A 22087-nucleotide genomic window follows, 5' to 3' on the forward strand; every position below is an offset into this window, starting at 1 on the left:
TTTTTATTTATATTTTTTAAAAAACTCTGGACAACTAATAAAGCTTAGAATATTCTGCACATTGCAGTCACAGCCAAAACCTTACTAATAAGAATGAGTCCTGGTATGGGAAATTCCATGACAAATTTTACCAAACCTCAATATATTCTCCCATCTGACACTGCAGATGTAATGAAAGCAGAGGCATATGTGGGAAATATTGTAGGTTACCCATACTGGACACATCCCCCCACCCAACACAAATATTGCTTGCCCTTACCCTGTGAAGAACACATACAACACACATTCTTCCAGGATCACATTTCTAGTTTTGTAATACATACTGTATATGAAATGTGTTGTCTGTGAAAAAATTCATAGATCTGCATGGCCACCCCTAAGAGACATCACATCCAGTCCAGAACTATTCTGCCAATTACACTGCGGTATACAGCCTGGTCTAAGACCAGCCTATGAAAGGACAGTGAATGAAACTAGCACATTGATGCAATTGCCCCCATGTAAATACACTGTAAACCTACCCTCCATTGTGTTGGTAAGATTGCTGGCTATACTCAAAGCCCTTTGTCTTAGAATAGGATCTTCCAAAAAATCCATTGAAACATGATAAGAACTTAATCTTCTCTTCCGCAACTCATTTTCTGTGTTGGTACCCTAGAAGCAAAAAATACAAGTTAATAGAATGCATGAAGAATCAGACAATTCCTAAAATATTTCTGGCAGGATCATGCAACATGCATGTAGCTATTGTCAGTTTTGGATAAAAATGTATTTATGTTTGGTGTTTATATTCAGCAACTGCTTGGCCTACTACATGCAATAGCAGTTCCTTTCTCCCTATAACGCAGCAAAGGGCAGCCAGTAACAAAATAAAAGATGGCATGCCACTGCCATGTGCAAGAAATTTGCAGGCTGTACTTGCTTATTACGTCATTTAATGGATTGAACTACACATTGAAATGCAGGAAATGACTGACTACAGTCTAAGTATTGATTCAATCCACAAAATGGCTTCCTCTGTGTAGATCGCTTGTGCACTTTAATCAATCATAGCACTGAAAGCTTACATTAACCAGGCATTCATATAATACTGGTCCACTCAGTAGAAACACATTGGTTCTGGGTAGGTGTAAGCAAGCCAGAACAGCCACTGATGTGCTTTATTACTTTACGGTGGGTTAGGGGTTTTTTACTTCCCCAATTTATTATTTTGATTTATGAAAATGATTGCAAGAAGAGTAGGGGTCCCCATTTTGAAACAGCAGGGGGTGCATGTCCCAAAATTGTACAAATTCAATTTTTGTATTCCAGTGCTCTAAATCTAAGGTCTGACTTAAAATTTATAATTTACCTATTACAAGGCAATGCAGCAATATAATGTTTTTTTTTCCTATTTTGTTGTTGTATGTGTTACAGGTTTTTAAAGTAATAATTTTGACCCATGATTGAAATTATTTATTTCTTTTATAGTCATTGTAGGGATTATATAGACACAGCTGCATCAATCAATACAACAGTAAAATGATCTTCCCAAACTTCTTTTCACAGCTGTGTCTACAATGCATCCAACAACATGAGAACATTCCCAAATGAGCACAATTAGTACTTTAAGAGCCTGTAAATTCATAAAAGCGGGTTTGAGTTGTAAAGCTGATTTTTTTCACCTACCATATCGAGGTAATATGATAGGTGAAATTGAACTTTGAAATGAACCTGTGGCCAGGGTATGGACATTCAAGTATTTTTTACATATGCTTAACAAGCAATAAATGAGCTTTAGAATAGGCACCCAATGGCCTATGTAGATGAAGACACTATGGAAAAATTTACCTTCAAAATTCACAGCAAAAGTACTGATTGAGGTGCAGAGAGGAGCAGGTTGAGCTGAGCTGTTTCAATGTTAAATTTTTGATAAAGTTCCTCCATAGTGCCTGTTGTTTTGTAGCCCATTTACTTCTTGTTAAGAATATGTATATATATATATATATATATATATATATATATATATATATATATATATATAAATTAATTGATTCCATAGCCTGGTCATATGTTTATTTCAAGCAAAATATTTTTAAGATAAAGTATAATATGATGTTATAAATGTAAAAACCTGTGTAAAAAAATAAAATAAAGCAGTTTTTGTATTTTTTTAACAGGTTTTTACAGATAGAGGAAAAATTAATAGAAATGCAAGGTATTACCAGCTCAACTACAATGACATTTAGTTCCTTGTTGACTGGAATTCCAATTTCAGTTCAATCAATTAAGTCATGAGCATGATGATTATAAACCTCATATGCAGTTGAGTCTCAAAGCATTTCTGATATGTGTTGAAAAGAAAACAGGATACAAACATATGAATGTTCACTGTAGACTTATAGGTGGAACTCTGGCATATGGTGGTAAAATAAAACCAAGAAATCATCCGTAAGTCAGTATTTTGCTAGTAGATCAATATGGCCCTAAATAATGAAACAACTGTAAGGATATCAGCCTCGAGCATGCACCTAGGTCACCAGTGAACAATTTCATACATTTACGCTAATAGGTTTCTTTAAAGCTTGGTACAGGTGTTTTCTTATTATTTGAAAAATAATAAAACATTTATTACAAAGAACACATATAGTGAAAAGGCTGCAACAAACCACATCTATAAAAGGGATCTATTTGGGTAAGATGGATTACTTTTATAATTTCTATATAATTTTTATATTACTCTTCGTCCCATTAAAGCATTTCTCTAGCTGGTCATATCACTAAAAAACCCACAAAAATTGATATATTTCAAATTATTTATCACAATAGTATGGCCTCTATTTGTAAAATGGGAAATCAGATATTTTTCTTGTGGCAATCTTCCAGGTCCATATGTTGTCAGTAATTGATTCCCACAAGGGAATGTTTGAGGGAATGTCTGATTTCCTTCCTGTTTTATAACAGAGCCCTATGGTTTCCTAAAATATATGTCTAGCCATATCTATGTTACAGCAGTTTCTCTAATTAGCAGCCTTGCAGCATCCCCAGCATCCCTTTATCTATACTCATTCTGACAATCTCTGCATCCCAAAGCACCCTGTGTGCAGATGGACGTTTTTAGTGAGTATGTCCTGCAGCCTATAAGCAGATTGCTTCCAGGAAACGATCCTGTCTTACTTTTGGATGCTAGTCCTATTTAAGCCTCTCTAGTTCATCAGTAAGCTCCTAGTTCTATTTTTCTGGATTTTGACCTTGGTTTCACCTCAATCTTAACTTTGCCTGCCTGCCCTGACCTCAACCTTGTATACATTTTGCCTTGGTTGCCGCCTGCCTTGAACTCATTTTAACTAGTCCACCTTGCCTTGCTGTGTTCCTGTCTGATTAGCCATTGACTGAAACCATCTGATCCTTGTCACTCTTTGTGGGGAGAGCTGAGGGATCGTGTCCTGGTGACCTCCGTGCATCAAAGTAGTCTGGTGGCCACTAGGATCACTGACCCTAGGATCCCTGACACTAGGATCCCTGACCCATCACTGCTCTGGTGCTCTGGTGAAGATCAGGAACCACTCAGTGTCCACGTATCATGTGAAGTGGTGTCACTTGCCAGAGGTGACCCGTAACCGTCTAAGAGCTGTAAATTGAGTTTTGTTGCTGGGAAACTGCTTTTCTCCCCCCAAACAAGGTAATGGGGATGCTAAGGCAGCTCAGCACAAGTTGAAATACTTTATAAGAAGGTCACAAATGGAAGTCAGAAAGAGGTCAACTGCCGGCCACATGAACCTGTCAATGAATTCTTAATGATCTCAGAAGCATTTCAACTGATGCACATGGAAGCAAGCTACCTTTGCTGAATGTACATGGCTGATTGTTCAAGAGAGCCAATGAATTAAAGGAGGAAGCTATGAAAACAATCTCCAAAAACAACAGAAACGAGAGGTGCTGGTTGAAATGATTATCAGTTTGCATCAGTGAGATGCATAAAACAATAGTATATACTATTGTTTGCGCTGTAAAAGTTTGACATCTTTTGAATTCATAAATCTTCTAAAAACCTGTAATGTCAGGCTTCAGGATTTTTTTCTATTTTCTCAGTTATATATCATAAATGAACATAAGTAATAAATGAAGATGATTCTATGCAAAACACAGTAACACATACAGTTACAGTAAAGAAGTTTATGAATGCCCTTGAATGATCTCTTGTAGGAAGGTCCCATAAATCCTGGGGAAATCTTCTTCTTTAAAAGCAAACAAAATCTGTAAACTTTAAGCTTTGTAAGTTTTAATGGCTTTATAAACCACCTTTTATACCTGTAAAGCCCTTATGGATTCATAAGTCATAAGACTTGCCCAATGGTTAGCAGAAATCTAGACAATTCCTGACCCCACAAACTGGTTGAGCTAATAATATGCCCTGATAAATGGGGTGCCCCAAACCACCCCCAAGAAAATCCCAACAACATTTGGTCTGATTTGTTAAAGCTGGAGAGAATAAACTTTCATCAGTGAAGCTGAGTGATCCAGAAAACCTGGAATAGATCTCTTCTAAGTCATTAGCTTTTTGCTAGCAAATGTTTTGAATCCTGGATCAGAATTATTGGATCAGCCAGCTTCACTGATGAAAGTGTATCCTTTCCAGCCTTGGTGAGCTTTAATAAATTAGGGCCATTGACTTATTACTTTAAGTAACTAATATAACTATACAGTTATATTAAATAATATAATATCAGCATTTTGCACACATTTGTTTAGTGCTTAGGTTTATATATCTTTATTATTTTGATGTGACTTAGGTTATGATCTAACTCCATTTTTGGAAATCATTCATATAAAAGTCAAAGTAATTTCACAACATTTCAAACTGTATCAATCAATTAGATGTCATGTTTACTTATTTTATTACAGTAAATTGAAATCTAATTTGTTGGGAAGGGTTAAAGCCTATAGATACTTTTAACTAAATAAACTTGAGTTAAGCTCATCCAGGAAAAGACAGAAAGAAAGGCAAGGGCTTAGGTTGTACACAACATAAAGTAAATGTTTTACATTGCTCAACCTGCAACTATAATCAAATTGGCTGATACTAGCAAAAAAAGCTGTTATTTTCCTTCCACAGTTTACAAATTAGCCTTGATCTATCAGTTTTGGTACAAATGTTAAATATACTGTATGTAGGACGTACGTCTGAAACTATCAACTGAAATAAAAATGTATAACCAAACTCACCACTTGTTATTATATTATTAATATACCACAATTATTTTTCCCTTTTTTATAAATGTATTACATTCCCACATACAGAATAATAATAGCTGTTTACATCCGATTGTTGTATTCTTTTTTAAAAACAATAAGGTTCATTTACTAATAAACTAGAAGCTAGAATTCATGTTAAATACCAAATCATGTGGAATATGTAGGATATTACAAGTATTTCCATTTGTAAAACTTGCAAACCAGTCTATTCTGTAAAAAAATAGCCACCCGCACATTTTTGGCTTTATAAGGTGCCTGCGTTCTATTTCCTGCCCCTTGTGTCCTGTAGGTGTTGGTGGAGCAGAGGATGCCATCCACTGCTAATGCTCCAAGTGTCTCCAGGATCTTAAAATAAGCTTCATCTTTTAACCCAGAGGTGTTTAGCAGCTTGGGCAGCAAAACAGGTAAATAAAAAAGAATATGTGCACATTAAAACAAAGTGCACTTATACTATATACCCCTTTTCTCTAAACTAAATTACCCACCCCTACCCTCCGTAGATAGGTAGTAAGATCAACTGTCAGCAGTTATGCTGTATGTTTCTACCGAACGTTGCTTGGCTTCACTGTCATGATCATGCATTAAAGTTTCCATGGACCCATGGACGGTTTTAACTGTCCATCCATCCTTCCCCAATCCATAGCCAATCCATCCAAGCTATACCACAGATGTGAACAGGCAATAAACTGATGCAACCAACAAAGCAAAATCGTTTTCTTTTTTTTTTTTTTTTGCTTTTTAAATGGATTTACTTAAAAAAAGAAAGTTATAAATAGATTTAGCGGTTCTGTTCTCAGTAAATATCAAAAATCAAATTCTAGTGTCCTATACAATTTTTCGAAACAGCTAAAATTGTCCAGCATTTATCACCTTAGAAAAAGCAAGATAGGCCCCAGCAAATTGCTCGAAGTATGATTTGGCAATAAAAATTAATTCCATATGTTGACTCTACATCTGTAGGCTATCAGTGTATGGTTCAGAATGGAAAGCCCCATGGGCACATAATGAGTGTCTGCAATAAATGGCCTGCTAAGTATGTCCTGTCATTTTACTTAGGATGTTGACTGGGGCACCTGCCGCTAGCAGCACTTTTCTGAACTTATGGCACATACTTGTCAACTTGAGTTGTTGTAAAAATGAAAACATTACAGAATTCACAATATTGAGTAAGTCTATAAGGGAAAGTGGAGTGAGTTCAGCTAAACTGATTTCACCACAAAGTCACCAATTTCACAGACATCAAGACTTTGCTTAACCCCTCATTTTTGCACATCCCGGTCCATGTGTTTCAATAGCAATAACTGATTCTCACCAGAGAATACTATTTTTTTTCTTTATTTAGAGGGTTCAGGTGTGTATTAAAGTCAGTTTGTATGTTTCCTTCAGGGACCATTCTAAATGTTCCATTGCAGCAGTGATGTGCTGCTATTTGCGTAGTGCACTATTACAGTAGCAGCAATGAACTTGCACTGCAGCACACCACAGCACATACCGTATATACGCGAGTATAGGTCGATCCGAGTATAAGCCGAGGTACCTATTTTTACCCTTGGAAAACAGGGAAATTTGACTGACTTGAGTATAAGCCCATGTTGGTAAATGCTGCAGCTACTAGCAGAGAACTTTACAGTTCCAGCTCAACAACAGCCATAATAGGGTAAACAAATACCATAGTCAGAATTTAGTGGTTAGGTAGGTACACTACTTACCGTACCTAACTACTAAATTCTCTTTAACCTCCCTGGTGATTTGATTCTGTCCAGAAAAAGTGTCTGAAAGCGGTACAAAGCAGTACTGCATTCAGCCACTGTAGTAGTGTCAGTGTAGTGCAGGCAGGGCAGACAGGGCTGTAGGGATAGCTGTAGGGGCAAACAGTAGTAATCTAATGTCATACAATGTTGTATGACAATCAGATTGCACTGTAACGGTATTTACTACCATTAACACTTTTGAATTTGGCCCGGGAGTTACGCCAGCGTGTAGCCACCTTAACTCCGGCGTACCTCGCAATCTTTCTGGCTTTGGCGGCCAGCGTATTTCCGCTGCAGCCTGATGACATTGTCATAAGGGGACGGAAACTGCTTGACGCGGCTGCCGGATCAGTTGAAGGACACCGCGGACGTGCAGGGACAAGGTAGGAGACCTTGTCAACGGGGGTTTGTGGGGGCAGGAGCGGGAATCGGCTGGCAGAGGGTTGCTTTTCTGGAGGGACCTATGCACCTGACTGGAGTATAAGCCGAGGGTGACTTTTTCAGCACATTTTGAGAGTGGCTTATATTTGGGTATATATGGTATGCATAAAAATGTTTTTTTTTTTTAAATGTATGATTGTGTTGATAGCTCAACACAATCATTCTATTAAGACCAAATGGGCTACATTATTACAGTGCACCTAAATGCACAGTAACTCATTCTGGTAAAACGGGGTCTTAATGAGTTAACAGGGTCTTAATGAGTTTTTTAGATGTGTTTTTGTGAGTGTATTTATCAAAATTGATGTTGTTACTTTGATATGATTGATTGTCATTGATGTTATTTTTGCTTTTTCCACATTTTTTTCGATTTTTGGCACAAGAACAAGTCTAGGATAGAAAACATGTTTTTGTATTCCTCAAGAGCAACTTAAAGCCTTCTGCACGCTTAAAAACCATAATAAATCTCCTTAATGTTACCTTTACCATTAACACAATGCATTTTACCAAAATAGAACATTTTTCTAAAATCAAACAATTTTTACTGAAAGCTAATGAAAATGAATCACAAAATTGAATTCATCCCTAACTATGTTACATAGAAAATATATTGAGCTATAAACTCTGCAATACCATACCTTGTTAGTTGAAAACAGGATTAGTGGAGTTTATAGGCTAAGTTATAGTTACTGTGCTGTTAGTATATTGCAAAAAAAGCAGTAACATTCAAAGCTTGACCAACCAAATAGAGAGTGTTCCTGAGGGAATCACTCAATAGAGGCTACCATGCCTTAACTATTTGAAACTTCCTTACATTGTCATCAGAAGCTGGTTTATCTATTATCACCTCTGGCAGAAGTAATCCAGCAGGCGATGTTGGTGACGGCCCACCCAGCAGAGAGACCACTCCGTTGCAATCTACGGTGCTGTGCATCTTTCCATTCACTGGCAACACTGGCAGGGTTCTCGAGACCTTGCTGGCCTGGCTGATATTGCTGTTGCGCCTCTCTCCATGTCTGCGAGGTACAAATAAGGAGCCCCTCCTGCTCTCATTGTCCTCAAAAGTGCTGTGTTCATCATCCGCAAAGTCATTCTCTGATCCCACATCCTTCCCACGGCCTCGAAAACTGAATAGGCTGGTTTTACTATTCCGCCTTGGTGAAAATAGGACCTCCTGGACATCAAGCAGGGACTGTTAAATGAAAAGCAAATAATAATTTAAGTGTAGGTTATAATTAGGCAAGGTGATGAGAGGAAGAAGGTTTATTTGTCAGCAGAGAAATATAGGAACAACTGTTAGGGCTCACATAGACAGAAGTGTTGACAAATGCTGTTCTTTCATGTAAACAAAGTGCACCGAAACCCATGAGTTTAAAGTGAACCTATTACCACATTTATTACTTTGTAAAGAATGGAGGCTAACCCTTTGATATAATGAAAATATGTGTATTTTTAAATACATTTTTTTTTAATTTAACGTCACATATCCCTGAAAGCAGCAGACTGCTGCTTCTGCACATGCCCGAACTTGGGCATGCACAGAAGGGGCTTTCTTCTAATGTAAAAAAAGTACTGATTTCACACACGCGCAGTGAGATTGGCATGTTTTTTTTTACATTTTCAGGAAGGTGTGTCATCCAATCCTGCTCCTGTGCAGTGCGAAAACGAGTGACAGAAGAATCCACAAGATGAGAAAGAAGATGGCAGCGCCCAGTGTACAGTCCGCACAGGAATTCTGACTGGATTAGGTTCGCTGAGGTATTGACGGCTTTCCACCTTAAAGGTAAGTGTATTTTTTTTTTTTTACGGATAGTTCTGTTTTAAACTGATATACAAAAAAAGACAGCATATGACTTGTTTTTTTCTGCAAGAAATGCAATGCAAAAAAGTGTCATATTTTTTCATATTTACTGGCTGAATTTATTTTGTACCTTTAGGATATTAGAAATATTTGTTGATAAGAAGTACCTGATGGGGAGAGGATTTCTTGTCATAGGGCAACCGCATCCCATCTAAGGGAAAACGGAACTTTTTTAAACTGTTCTCTGATGTTGACTTGCGGAATTTCTCATCATCACACTTCTCTTCACCCTGCTCTTTTTGTTTCCGTTTCTTTCTCCTGTTTCTTCTTTCCTTGGCACTTTTGGAGCTTAGCATGGATGTTAAAGATGAACTTTCTGACAGGCCTCCATAACCTGTCCCGCCACTAAACTCTCTGGACCCAATTGCTGCCTCCTGTGCTGCCGCTGCTGCTGCCTGTGGAAAGATTGAGATTATTTCAGAACAGTCATTGAAAAAGACATTACTCAATATAATAATTGCATAAATATCCTTAAATAAAATGTCATGTCATAATGAAAAAGTGTTACTGAATAGCAGATATTAGGCCTTATTTAATATTAAAAGTTTTAATTTTTAAGAACTAATTTCTAAATGCCAATCAACATTCAATACAAATCCAATCAGAATATGCTGCCCCAGTGACATAATAGTAAGGGAAACAGGAAAACACCAATAAAACCCAACACAGGATCCACACTTTCCTCATTCAACCAAGCAAAGCTTGCAAAGTCAAAAAGTGCTCTACTCAAAATTGCTTAAAGGCAATTAATATTATTTCAGTTTTGCAGTTCTAGGCAAACTTTCAGTTCTCTCCAACAGTCCCAGGTGTCACAAAAATTTTCTCCTGTCCAGCTATGAGAGAATGATACCAAACTAACATGTTGCTGGAAAGGGCAAAGTCTGCTAGTGAAAAAGCTTGCCGCTTAAGTTGCCATCCAGGGGGTGGTTCAGTTGAGTGCAGGTTTAACGGTAGGTAGCCTTTAATGTGCACCGGTGTCTAGACTATAGACAATAAACCTTATCTATGAACACAAAAAATGTCCTAAATGTAGTGGGGAAATAAAGTAGGTGGCATAGCCTCAACTGAGCTGTGGGTAAGATTCTGTATGTCAACCCACTACAGGTTGAAAACTACAGGGGAATGGAAGACCAGGTACCCTACACAAAACAAGGCACAACAGGCTGGTCATTAATAAAGAAGCCCCACTAGATAACTCTACAGAACTGTAAGAACCAAATAAATAAAGCACACCAAGATTCAAGTAAGAATTAACATATCACTTGAATTTTGACAATATTTTCTTATGTGAGAGTTCTGTTTTAAAATAATGTTGTAGAATTTTACCTGAATGTCCTCTTGATGCTTTCTTAACTGCTCCATCATTTGCTGGAATTCAGCTTCTTTCTGCACAGCTTCTTCTAATGTTGCCTGGTTCTGTTCCTCATAAGCCATGGCCACAACAGCCAGGATCAGATTAATGAGATAGAAAGAGCCCAAGAAGATCACCAGCACAAAGAATATCATGTAGGTCTTGCCAGCAGCTCGCAGGGTCTAGAGAAGGAAAAAATCTTAAGTCCAGAACAAACTCAATGGAGTTTTAGTTGATCAATGTTTTTCCCATGACCCCAAAAGCACAGGTTTACTTTAAATGCAGACTTCTGAAGATGCATATACTTACCTCCCTTATGCCCTTCTTTTCTTACTCTGTCCAGTCATTTGTACCGAAAAGTAAGTCCAGTGTAATTACACTTTGAATAGATCACATACTCCATACTCAAAAGTACTGAGTATTTCCATCTATTGTAGATGCTGAATAGAGTGGCAAAGGAATGATAGGCATATCCTGGGGATTTAAAGCATACCTGCTGCTTTGCCCTGAACTGACTTTTTAATACTTCACTATGTTAGAAATACAGCTTGTTTGATTATTACTCTCTTTACAGATACATTTTAGTTCGCTTCCCACCTTACACAACCAGAGATGTTTGGTATCTTGGTGCCAAAGGTTGGTAACAGACTTTAATGATAACTAATAACAATGAGGATTTACTGACCACATTCCTGTTTTATATGTTTGCTCTTTGAGAAATTGTGGACTACATAATACTAATACTAACAATCTAGTATATCTAGTAGTAGTCCAGCTGGACTTATATTTGGTATGTTGAAGACATTTCATAGCCTATCCAAGCTGCAAACTTCGGAACTAAAGAAGCAGTCCGGAAGGGTTGTGAAATGTCTTCACACAATAAAGAACAAGTTTAGTTAAATGTGACTACTACTGGAAACATACTAGATGATTGAGAATCTTCACAGACATTCTGGTCCCCATCCTATAGCTTAATATAGAGGACAGTATATGTACTAAACAGGTAATAAGTAATAGAAACCTCTGAGGAGAAAATTTCCCACTCTTAATTGGCGATATCTTTCTACAAATGCTAGCTGTCTTAATATCTTATGACATAAAGTTCTTTGACTTCATCTTCTTCATCCCTGTTTCAGGAATGTGATATACATAGTATTGAATATATGGATGGACAGGTAACTAGCATTTTTATAGGATGATCAACAATGGCCTCACCTTTTTTCTTCTCATACCATGTTTTCTTTATGTACCACCAATGACCAAAATAATCCCACCCCATGCACAGACAGGCCCAACTGACATGGCCCACTGGCCAAAAAAAGTTGCTAAAGTTCTTTGTTGCTTACCAACTGATAAAGGTTTTCCCAGTAATCCTGAGTCATCAGTCGAAACAGGGACAGGAAGGCCCAGCTGAAGGTATCAAAGCTTGTGTAGCCATAGTTAGGATTCCTTCCAGTTTTCAAACAAACAAATCCTTTGGGACATTGGCTAAAAAATGAATTCATAGATATATGAATAATGCATCAAATCATACTTTAGGTTATGCACAGACAAGTCCCCAGGATGATATACCTGATGTCCCAGTCTGGCTATGTATACACTGGATTCAGTCAAAGTAATACCAAGTGCTTATTATACATTATTATTATTAATATTATTATATATCTGGGGTAGTCCACACTGCCACAATAAAGTAGTGCTAATAGCACTAAAATGCTGCATGCCTAATTTGTATTAGTTCATTGGAAGTTAACAGTCACAACAGATGCTAAAGTTATCTATGGGGAACATGATATGGGTGAGAAAACACAAACGCAGACTGGTGCAATAGGAAACACATTTAAATTGCCAAGTTCTGTATGATTAAAATTGTTAAATATTCCTCATTCTTTCACTTTCTGAAGCTTTTTGTAGGCAGAGGAGATGCCACTGGACCATTTTTCGGGTATCCTGAGAAAACCAAGGAGCTCAAATCTTATAAGACATCACTTATAGAATGACTTCTCATGAGATATGGGACAATCAGCTGTCCCAGTATCTAAAGAAAAGGACTTGTGTCTTTACCTAGGTAAACTTACAGGAATCTAGGGCATAAGGTAAGTATTGTTGACTTTTTTCTGTTTCCCAAACATAACTTTAAACCCAGGGATTAATAGTAAAGCTTTATGATAAGGTCATGTTGGGTGTAATATGTCAAATTATTTGGTCCATATGTAATGTTTGAGCACACTGCCTTGAAAACTTTGTCTATGGAATAAATAAATTGTTAATGTTGACATCATGACCTTTCCTCTCAGTGTTAAGAACAAGCGGGCTCCATGTCTCTGGCACCTAGGATGTCTACAACAGCAGAACAACATAAGGAGCTTATGAAGCAGTGAACGTTTTTAAAGTTTTTTTTTTTTTTAATTCTCTAAAACTGGCAAAAATGTAAATGTTACTATCTTGCAATATAAATGGCTCTAGATACCTAATCTGACAGTAGTACCATTGGTTCAAAGCATTCTGCTGAGGTCATTGCATAGGATAGTCAGACTACAGCCATTCATTGAAGCAGTAGTTTCATTGATGATGAGATACATTTTAGGACAGTTCTGCTAAAAAATGCCACCAAAGTGTGTACATTATCTTCTTACCCTGCATCTGAGCTGTTGCCACAAAGAAGGGCATCCCTCTGTCCAGGCAGAAAATAGAAGTTTCCTGTTAGATAGAAAAGTAAAGTTTTAATCAAAAATGTAATATTATAAATGTCACATATCCCCTAAGTATATAGCTTTACAGACCAATGCTGGAATGTTGTTTAGCAGCTTCTTGTCCCAGTTAATTAAAGTCATCAGAGCTTAGAATTTTACTTATCTCTGCTCTATTAAAACCCTACTCAGTCTTATATAAACCTTAATATAAGTATTTGAATATCATAGATACCAATATCCATTCCTGCTCCCTATGTCCCACTAGGAATAATTCTACTATTTACTTTTTGTAAAGTAAATCCACTTTTTGTACACACAAAGATTAATCCTTTATTCTTGTTCCAGGTACACCACTTAGTATTTTGGATTTTCCAGTTCATTCAGTCCCAAAGACAATAGTAACAACAAGAAATAGAAATTTTTGAATCTTGAGAAATACTGCTATACAGTGTCACTTGAGGGAAAACTCTGAGTCTTCCAGGTTTGCTATTAAAACATCCAAGGTAGCAGCACCCAAAAGCAGTCTTGGGGGTCTTGGATGCCAACAAATTGGATTAGTCAACAGTAATACCCATACTTGCGGGGGTAAGAGAACATCGTACTGCATATTTTAGCCAATATCTTTATGCCTTGATAATAATAATATTATCAATATTTATATAATAAAACCAACAAAAGCTATATGTAAATACAGAATGTTTTCTATTACTGTAACATGCATACTTACTATCATTTAGGATGTATTCATCTTTGTCAAATGGGTTTAAAGTGATGTTGATATAGGAGCCATTCATGCCATAGGAGGCATTAAAGTAGGAGGTGATATTTGGTTCATATTCTGGGGGCCACCGTACACATTTATTCCGTAGGTGTCCCATGAAAAGCTGCAGTCCTATTAGTGCAAACACACTTAGACAAAACACTGTGAGAATCATCACATCCGAAAGCTTCTTTACTGACTGAATCAGGGCACCCACAATGGTCTTCAGGCCTAGAAAAACAGGCAAATGGTTATTGCAGGCCAATAAACCACAGAAGGAAACATGTGCCCTAGAAAAGTATTGAGATTCCATGCATCAGCCTAAACAAAGTTTGATGTTCGTGGAATTGTGAGCTATGACAAGTACTTAGCAAGGGTGAAGATGAATGTAATAATGACAGTTACTTGAAGAAAAGTGGGTGATGATGGATGCTGAAGATTGTCATAAGAAATAAAGAATAATGCTTGTTTTGTAAGAAAACAAGATACCTTCATGCTACGGGTGATATCTAACATATGCATTCATTTCTGCAGCCTAGATGGTACATCTTCTGACAATTTTATAACATACTTCACAGTTTTGCAAACATATAATTGATAAAGATTGTTATTATCGTATATTATAAAACTGTGCTCAAGTTTTAGAAGCCAATAGTTATCGCTGTTTTTCTAAAATAATATTTCCCATGCAATGCCCATGTTTTCAAGAATGTACTTTTTTGCAAAATTCTACTTCATTATTTTTAACTTTTCTTTATTTCTTTTTATTTGTATTTCTTGTTTTATTTTTTGTTTGTTTTTCTTTTTTCCCAAATGAGAAAGAAACAGCAATGATGTTTTTTTTTTTACTTATTGAGCATGTAATCATAACACATAGCATTGTCTGGAATGTAGAGTACATTTCATGAATTAGACAATCATAAAGACATTCACATAAAGGGTTAGTTGGATGGGAAACAGAAAAAAACACAAAACAAACATCACGCAGGCTGGGTATTTATTGCGATGTCCCATGCAAAAATTTCGTTAAACTCCAAGGCTGATTTAAAAAAAAAAAATAAAAAAAATAAAAAAAAATGAAAAGCTTCAGTATGGTTAAAAGCACAAAATCCTTTGGAAATCAGGCTTTTGCCAAGTGATTTGTGCTTTTGAACTTGTCAGTTGTGCTTTCTTGCATTGCAATGGCAAGCAACGAGGCTTTGGGCTCAAAGTGAGATCAAAGATGAGCGGAAAAAAAGTGAAATCAGCCTACGTGTTTAACCTGTCTCTCACCTGGAATGACTGATATTGTTTTCAATGCTCGGAGAACTCTGAATGTTCTCAATGCTGAGACATTGCCCAGGTCCACAAACTCTGTGACATATCTGTAATAGGGGAGTTCACACACAAACACAATGACAGACACAAAGAAACAGTTGGATGTACAAAGGGGCCTAACACCTCACACCAATTACTTCTTACCTGGAATTACAGAAATAGTTTTCAAAGCTCTTAATACTCTGAAAGTTCGAAGAGCTGAAACATTGCCTAGGTTTACAAATTCTGTTACATACCTGTAGAATTAAATCAGAGTTATTCAGGATATCTACAAAGGTCTTCCATTTAAGACCTTTTCTTTGGTGCTTAATTAAAAACCATGAATCATTATTGAATAATAAGTTTATGGAGAGAGAATATTTAAACTGTAGGGACTTGGCCAAAGTCAAGCTACAGTTTTTAAAGACTGATTGGGTAATAATTCTGATGTGACAAAAACCCTAGCATATAAACTACAATGGCCACAAGTGTTAAGTCATTAGCCATTAGGTTCAGGGGGCAATAAACTTTCTGTATTTCCAAGGTGCCCAACTTCATATAGGATGTCAGACCACTTGCATAACACATATGAGCCTAAAGGATTTCTGCCAACTGACTACAAGTGAAACTGGCTCAGAATAAGCAGTCCACAGGATGCAAACCACTAGATCGCATCCACATTTGTATGTATCTGGCCATCTGGCAAACACCAGAACTGACAACTAGTCCAGGTTTAAGCAGGAGTATTTAAATGGGGCAACTCTTTGACTACAATGTAGACCATCAAATGCCTAGTATGGTAACTTATTTGGTATTGAGTTTGAATAATTGATTCCTAAAAGGTTTTTCTAAAGGTTTTCAGTGATTATTAATTATTAGGTATATATCTAATTCCTCTTTCTATTTGTACCTTTGAGTTAAGAGCTTACTATGCACTTTAACATGTCATATGTACATATTGTTTTCAAACATTAAAAATATACATTAATAAAGAATCCTGTTCTTCATATATAGAACAAACATAATACATAATTCATGCATAAATGTCACTATACTCTAAAATATAATCTAAAAATAAATTAACTAAAATACAAAATGATTTGCTGAAATTTTGTTTTTGTAAATACCTAATTGTTTGGTATGAACACTATATATCTCTGTAGAGTCTGTTTTGCAGTTGTATGTTACCATGGAGTTATCTATTGTAGTTGAAGTAACATACAAGATAAAAGATAGCAGAATATTATTTAAAATTAAGTTGTTTCAGCTTAGGAAAATGTACTGCATTCTTTGGAATTGCTACAGTATAAGAAAAAATGAATGTAATGAATTACAATAATTCTGCTTTGATAAGGTTAGGTAAGTAGTAGGGCAACATATGAATAGAAGGTGATGAAAAGTGTTGTGTGTGTACTCATTCTCTGAACAGTGATGTAGATTAACAATCTGGGCCCTAAGCACCCTCAAGTACCCCAAAACTTCAAACCACAACCCACAACAACCCCCTAACATTAATTCCTGCCCCTGTAAAGGACATGCCTTTGGCTTCATCTCCTGTATTGATAATCTCCAACCCTCACTCACACCTAACCCCTTCCAAGAAGAAATTTAAATGAATACATGTTAGAGATGAGGGGAATAATGTTACTTATGCTTGGGGTCCAACTTTAGGTCATTATGCACCTAATTTAATTATAACTAGGTGTGCAAATTTATTAAATGATCTTTGCTATGAGTTATCATTTCATATAGCCATTTTAAAGCAAAGAACAACATCGGTCTCTCTTTAGGGCTCGTTGACAATTAGGGATAAAGAAAACTTTTGCTTCCCAAAAGTCAGATTTTTCAGCTTGCTGAAATGTCCAAATTTTTTTTATTCCTAGTAACCACTCCAGTAAAACACTTGTCATGGAAACAAGTTTGCATATCAATGTTCAGTAATATTGAATGAATATTAGCACACACTTCTCATGGTACCTTACACATCTCCTTAGTTGAATGCATAGAAAACTAGAGACCTATTTATGTATGTCTTTTATGTCACTTTGAACTATTTATTAAGTCTTTGTTCCCTTGTTGTTGTTAAATTTTATTTATAAATCAAAGCGACAGTCCAAGTAAAATGCCAGTACCAGTCAAAGGAGTAAGCTGATGTGTGAAAAACATGAATAATATTGAGATTAATATCTGACAAAGCTTGAGATCCTAGTCAGGAGACTCAGGAATGAAATTATTTGTAAAATGTGTGTGGCTGTATGGAAACTTATTTTGCTGCATACAGCTAACCTATACTTCAGAGATCATACTGGAGGACTATACTGGCTTATAACACAATAAGCTGGTATATACACAGCAGACATACAATGTAATATACAAAATCTCAAGCCCTATCACGTGGATGTTTAAAAAAAATAAGTTTGTTGAAATTAAGCCATCTTTTGGTTTTAGCTCTTGTTATCTTCTAAAGTGCACTACTCAATTTGCAGTTATACAATGCTACAAAGATGGATGGTAAGCTTTAATAAAGCTTTCACTGACTTCTGTAGCTGAAGGCACTATGGAGCAATTCATTCCTAAGATAGCTGAAAGAGACACCAACATCCCAGTTCATCTTATCTATGTTGTCTGGTCGCACAAGTCTTTTAATGACAGTAAATGCAGCTACAGAGGTCAGGGTGGGCTTGTTTAACTATATAGAAAGTCCATAGTTTGACCAAAGATTTAACTTTAGCTGAGTTTCCAACATCAATATATTGTATTATGGATACTGTTAGATTCATATTAGCAAGCAGCTGTCCCTGATGAGTATACAGGTGTATGTGTGGGAATGGTAAGGACTCCTCAGATTTATAACACTGTCTGGGGTCCAAATGTAGAGATTTCTCTCCCCACTTTGTCCAAATGACAAGTGATCAAAGTGACAGATGTCAAATAGGGGGAACTGGGCTTGGGTGCCTCCAAAACTTAACTGTTCTGTAAACTAACGTTATCGAACTGCCATGTAATGTCAGATACATAAAAAAGTAACTGTGACAAAATGCACTAAAAGCAAAATCACTAAGTGTTAATTACCAGTAGTGAAAAATGTAGAGGACTTCAGGACTGATTGGCACAGCACATTGAAAATTAATGGCCTAAGTTAATAAAAATTAAAAAAAAAAAAACTGGAGGAGAGACGAGTTGTGTGACCCATCAAACCCACATGAGCGGGTTCTTCTCCAATCACAGAGCTCTCTCCCCTGTTCTTGTTACACTCTCCTACAGTGCAGGGCAATGTAACAGAGAGCAGATAGTGATATCCACTGCTATTAGTAAATTCCTAAGTGTGGCATCTTTCATTCTCACTTTCCTCAACAACAGCATTATACATTCACCTAAACTACCTATCTGATCTAACAAACTGAACTCTTTTCCTTTAAAATTATTTCTGAAGAGAATAAACTTGAAATAAGTATAAAAAAATGAATACTTACGCCATGACAATGACACTGAAGTCGAGCCAGTTCCATGGATCCCGCAGAAAAGTAAAATCTTCTAAGCAAAATCCTCTTGCCAGAATTTTTATTAGAGATTCAAAGGTATAAATCCCAGTGAAAGTGTATCTGAAGTCACAATATGAAGAATGTTTCACACTGGGTTATAATGGTACAGTTGTGGTAAGGATTTGGTGTAGGTCGATGTATTACTTACTCTACATTCTTGGTCCATTCTGGGGGATTACTCATGGTCATGAACACACAGTTGGTCAAAATAGTGCACATAATGAGCATGCTGAATAACGTAAAATGGTGTTAAGGAACATACAGTTCAGAGGTAAAAAAAAAACAACAAAAAACGTACAGATATATGCAAAAGACAAACTGCTCCTGCCAAGGGAATTTTGCTAACAATCGCTCCTGTGTGTACTTCAGGACAGAACCTTTGCCCAGCTGTAGAAACAAAGTGCAAGTAAGAAGGGTCCACACAATTGTATACTGGTATAAAGAGTTAATCAATCAAAAAATATCAATAGGATTGCACAGAACACCCAATTCTGACATTTATATGTTGATTTTAGTAAATCCCCCAAAACAAGATTGCTAGGACCTTCTTTGTGTGTATACACTAAAGGGAATCTGTATAATAGCCAGGCTGTGACAATTCCACTGTTATCTATTAGCAATAAATGAGATAAAAACCTTCATCTCAGCAGCTCGGCATCCCCTTTCCACAGAAGCCTTTAAGCTTTTGGAGCTCTGAAGTAGACACAAATCAGAAGTTTTGAGAGTGGACAGGATGATGAGCCACTGAAAGAATGACCTGAATAACTTCAATTGTTCTGTTGTGAACTTTGAGGATGAATTGCTCCAAAGTCTCTGCAGTTACAGAGACTGATGGTAGCTCATTGCAAACTTCATTTACTGCTTGGTTAGAATTTCTAACTAATTGAAAATCCATGTCTACAAACACAGAATCATTCACAAAAAATAAACAATATTGAAGTGAATAAAAGCAGCTCAATCTCTGACTATTTGGAGCAATTGAGGACATATTTAGCTTTACTGCAAGCAAACTCTTTCCCCCTGATCTAATACCCATGAGTGAGAAAAAGGCAGCTTCCATGAGCAGCTTCTAAACCAACTATTTTCCTCCTGACATTCCCTGTTCCTCTATCTTTTTACTAAATATGGAAGCCTACAGCTAGCTTGTTGGAAAAGAAATTCATCAGAAATGAGGGAACGGTTTCCCAACTAAACTGTTGTTGTTGTTGATCTCAGACGACCACTAGACCACTAAAGGTAAAGAAATTACCTTTTAGATGAAAATCCACCCCATTAGGGACACAGACAACACTAATATATCCCTAACAGCTATTTCTTCAATGATTCCCCCATCTAACCTGTATGTAACCCCCTAAACTAAACAGCTAATTAGAACCGAACACTAATCTCATCAAGTGAAATCTATGCCATGACATTGATGTTGAAAGCAAAAATATGATTACAAAGAAAATATCATGCTATAAAACCCTACATATATTTACAAGGTGCCATTGACAAGAAACATATGTCAAAATGAAATAATCAAGGCTAAAGATGTAGTGTACCTCCTCCAACGATATCAGTATAATCAGAAATCAAAATTCTTCCATCTGCTTCATTTACTAAAGCACTAGCAATTTTTCACTCAATACAATAAATGTTTACTTAGGTTACTAAATAATAAAAACGTGATGGAACTTGTAAAGATGAACTCTATACACAAAATGTTTTATTTTCAAACATTCCAAAAATGGCTACAAATGTTACAAATTCACTCTGTGTGCACTGAATGCCTTTGCAATCCCACTCATTATTTTGTAAAAGTAGTGTCAGTAGGTCCTGCCACTCTAGGCTTTCTGCAGAAAACTGGGGTATGTGGGGACACACAGGACGACAACCTTGTATGCTCCTTACTTACTGTCTGGCTAAAGTTTTTCAGCAAGATAATGATTTATGGTAAATCTGCCGGGAATGTCAGAAAGCTAATATGACTGTCATTGCTGGGGTTAAGCAAGAATTTCATTCCCATGTAAGGAATGAATTAGTAGCTGTCATACTAAAGTTCTGCCTTGCCTTGTGCTGTATCAGCAAGATTAGGCCAGTAAACATGAAAACAGATTGACCTTGATAGGCTTTCTTCCTTTTCAGATCTGACATTGCTTTGTTACTTTAACATAAAAAAACTAACACAAAATAAAAAAGTGTTGTTTTTCTGGAAACATAATAAAACAAAGGATGTTAGTCGCTTGACTTGCACATGATTTACATTTTGATGGCTGCATTGGATCATTTTTGTATAAATATACTATGTACCAAACACAGGAAGGAGATACATTTGCATGCTGAATTATGTGTTGACCTTGGGAAAAATATTTTATGCAAATATAAACACTTATTTACAGAGTGCAGACTAGGGAGTTACAAGATTGCAGGGCAGGTTAGTTCTATACCATTGCCAACAGAAAGAACATTAAAGGAAAAATTCATTAAATTGTTGGGACCATGTCTTATGGGTTACCTGTGTGTGAGAGTTTCATGGATGTGGATGGAACTGCCTCATAGCTGGCCCAGAAAACTCAAGAATCACACTCGCTAGGGACAGGTAAAAGATGATGCTGGCCTCGCTAGTGAAGAACTAAACACACAGAGACTATCAGAAAGTTGCTTAGTGATCCTAGCACTGCCAACATACCCCTGGCATCAGGATCACCCTTCTAAATAGGACTTCACTATTGGAATTTTAGAGGCAGATTTATCAATGTTGGCCACAACCATCCATATCACAATTGCCAGGTTTTACCCAAGTCTGCTGTAATTCAATGTAAATTTCACTTATTATGCTGTGTAGTTCCAGGTGATATCAAATTGTAACATAATATGTTATAGTAAAAATAGCACAATTAAACTTGTAGACTTAATTTCATATAAAAAGCATGTAAAGTCATGGCTTTTTATATGAATTTTGCTTGTTAGTTGCCAAACTAATTACAAAAATGGTTCTCTCAAAAGTGAGAAAAATATAATGTCTTTCTCTGCAATACTGACCTTTATTATTGGTTACAGCAACGATTAAAATGTATTAATAATTTATAATGCATAAATCTTTAATCACAATTATCACACACATAATATCACCTTTATTTTAAATGAAGCATCCACATTATATGAAGTCTTAAGG

At 36.4% G+C, this 22087-nt stretch overlaps 1 protein-coding gene and 1 long non-coding RNA gene across 5 annotated transcripts in view; one reads left to right on the forward strand and one right to left on the reverse strand.

The window, feature by feature from the left end:
- Positions 1-22087, reverse strand: part of LOC140335554 (sodium channel protein type 2 subunit alpha-like) — a 91157-nt gene that overhangs the window by 41154 nt on the left and 27916 nt on the right. The window contains exons 4-13 of one of the 4 annotated variants that reach the window (XM_072418269.1): positions 19079-19168; positions 18862-18990; positions 15365-15456; positions 14060-14323; positions 13276-13339; positions 11986-12127; positions 10615-10821; positions 9396-9683; positions 8275-8619; positions 522-654 (exon numbers count right to left, since the gene is read on the reverse strand). In XM_072418269.1, the coding sequence (XP_072274370.1) occupies positions 522-654; positions 8275-8619; positions 9396-9683; positions 10615-10821; positions 11986-12127; positions 13276-13339; positions 14060-14323; positions 15365-15456; positions 18862-18990; positions 19079-19168 (1754 nt within the window). Of the gene's footprint in view, positions 1-521; positions 655-8241; positions 8620-9395; positions 9684-10614; positions 10822-11985; positions 12128-13275; positions 13340-14059; positions 14324-15364; positions 15457-15553; positions 15646-18861; positions 18991-19078; positions 19169-22087 lie in introns of all 4 variants that reach the window. The other 3 variants (XM_072418268.1, XM_072418270.1, XM_072418267.1) reach the window with 3 other exon arrangements.
- On the forward strand, positions 7312-13473 carry LOC140335555 (uncharacterized). The gene is made up of 4 exons (XR_011921724.1): positions 7312-7369; positions 9052-9210; positions 11214-11275; positions 12544-13473. It is a non-coding gene; the product is annotated as an uncharacterized lncRNA (long non-coding RNA).

The sequence above is a fragment of the Pyxicephalus adspersus genome, chromosome 7 (assembly GCF_032062135.1).
Source record: "Pyxicephalus adspersus chromosome 7, UCB_Pads_2.0, whole genome shotgun sequence".
NCBI lineage: Eukaryota > Metazoa > Chordata > Amphibia > Anura > Pyxicephalidae > Pyxicephalus > Pyxicephalus adspersus.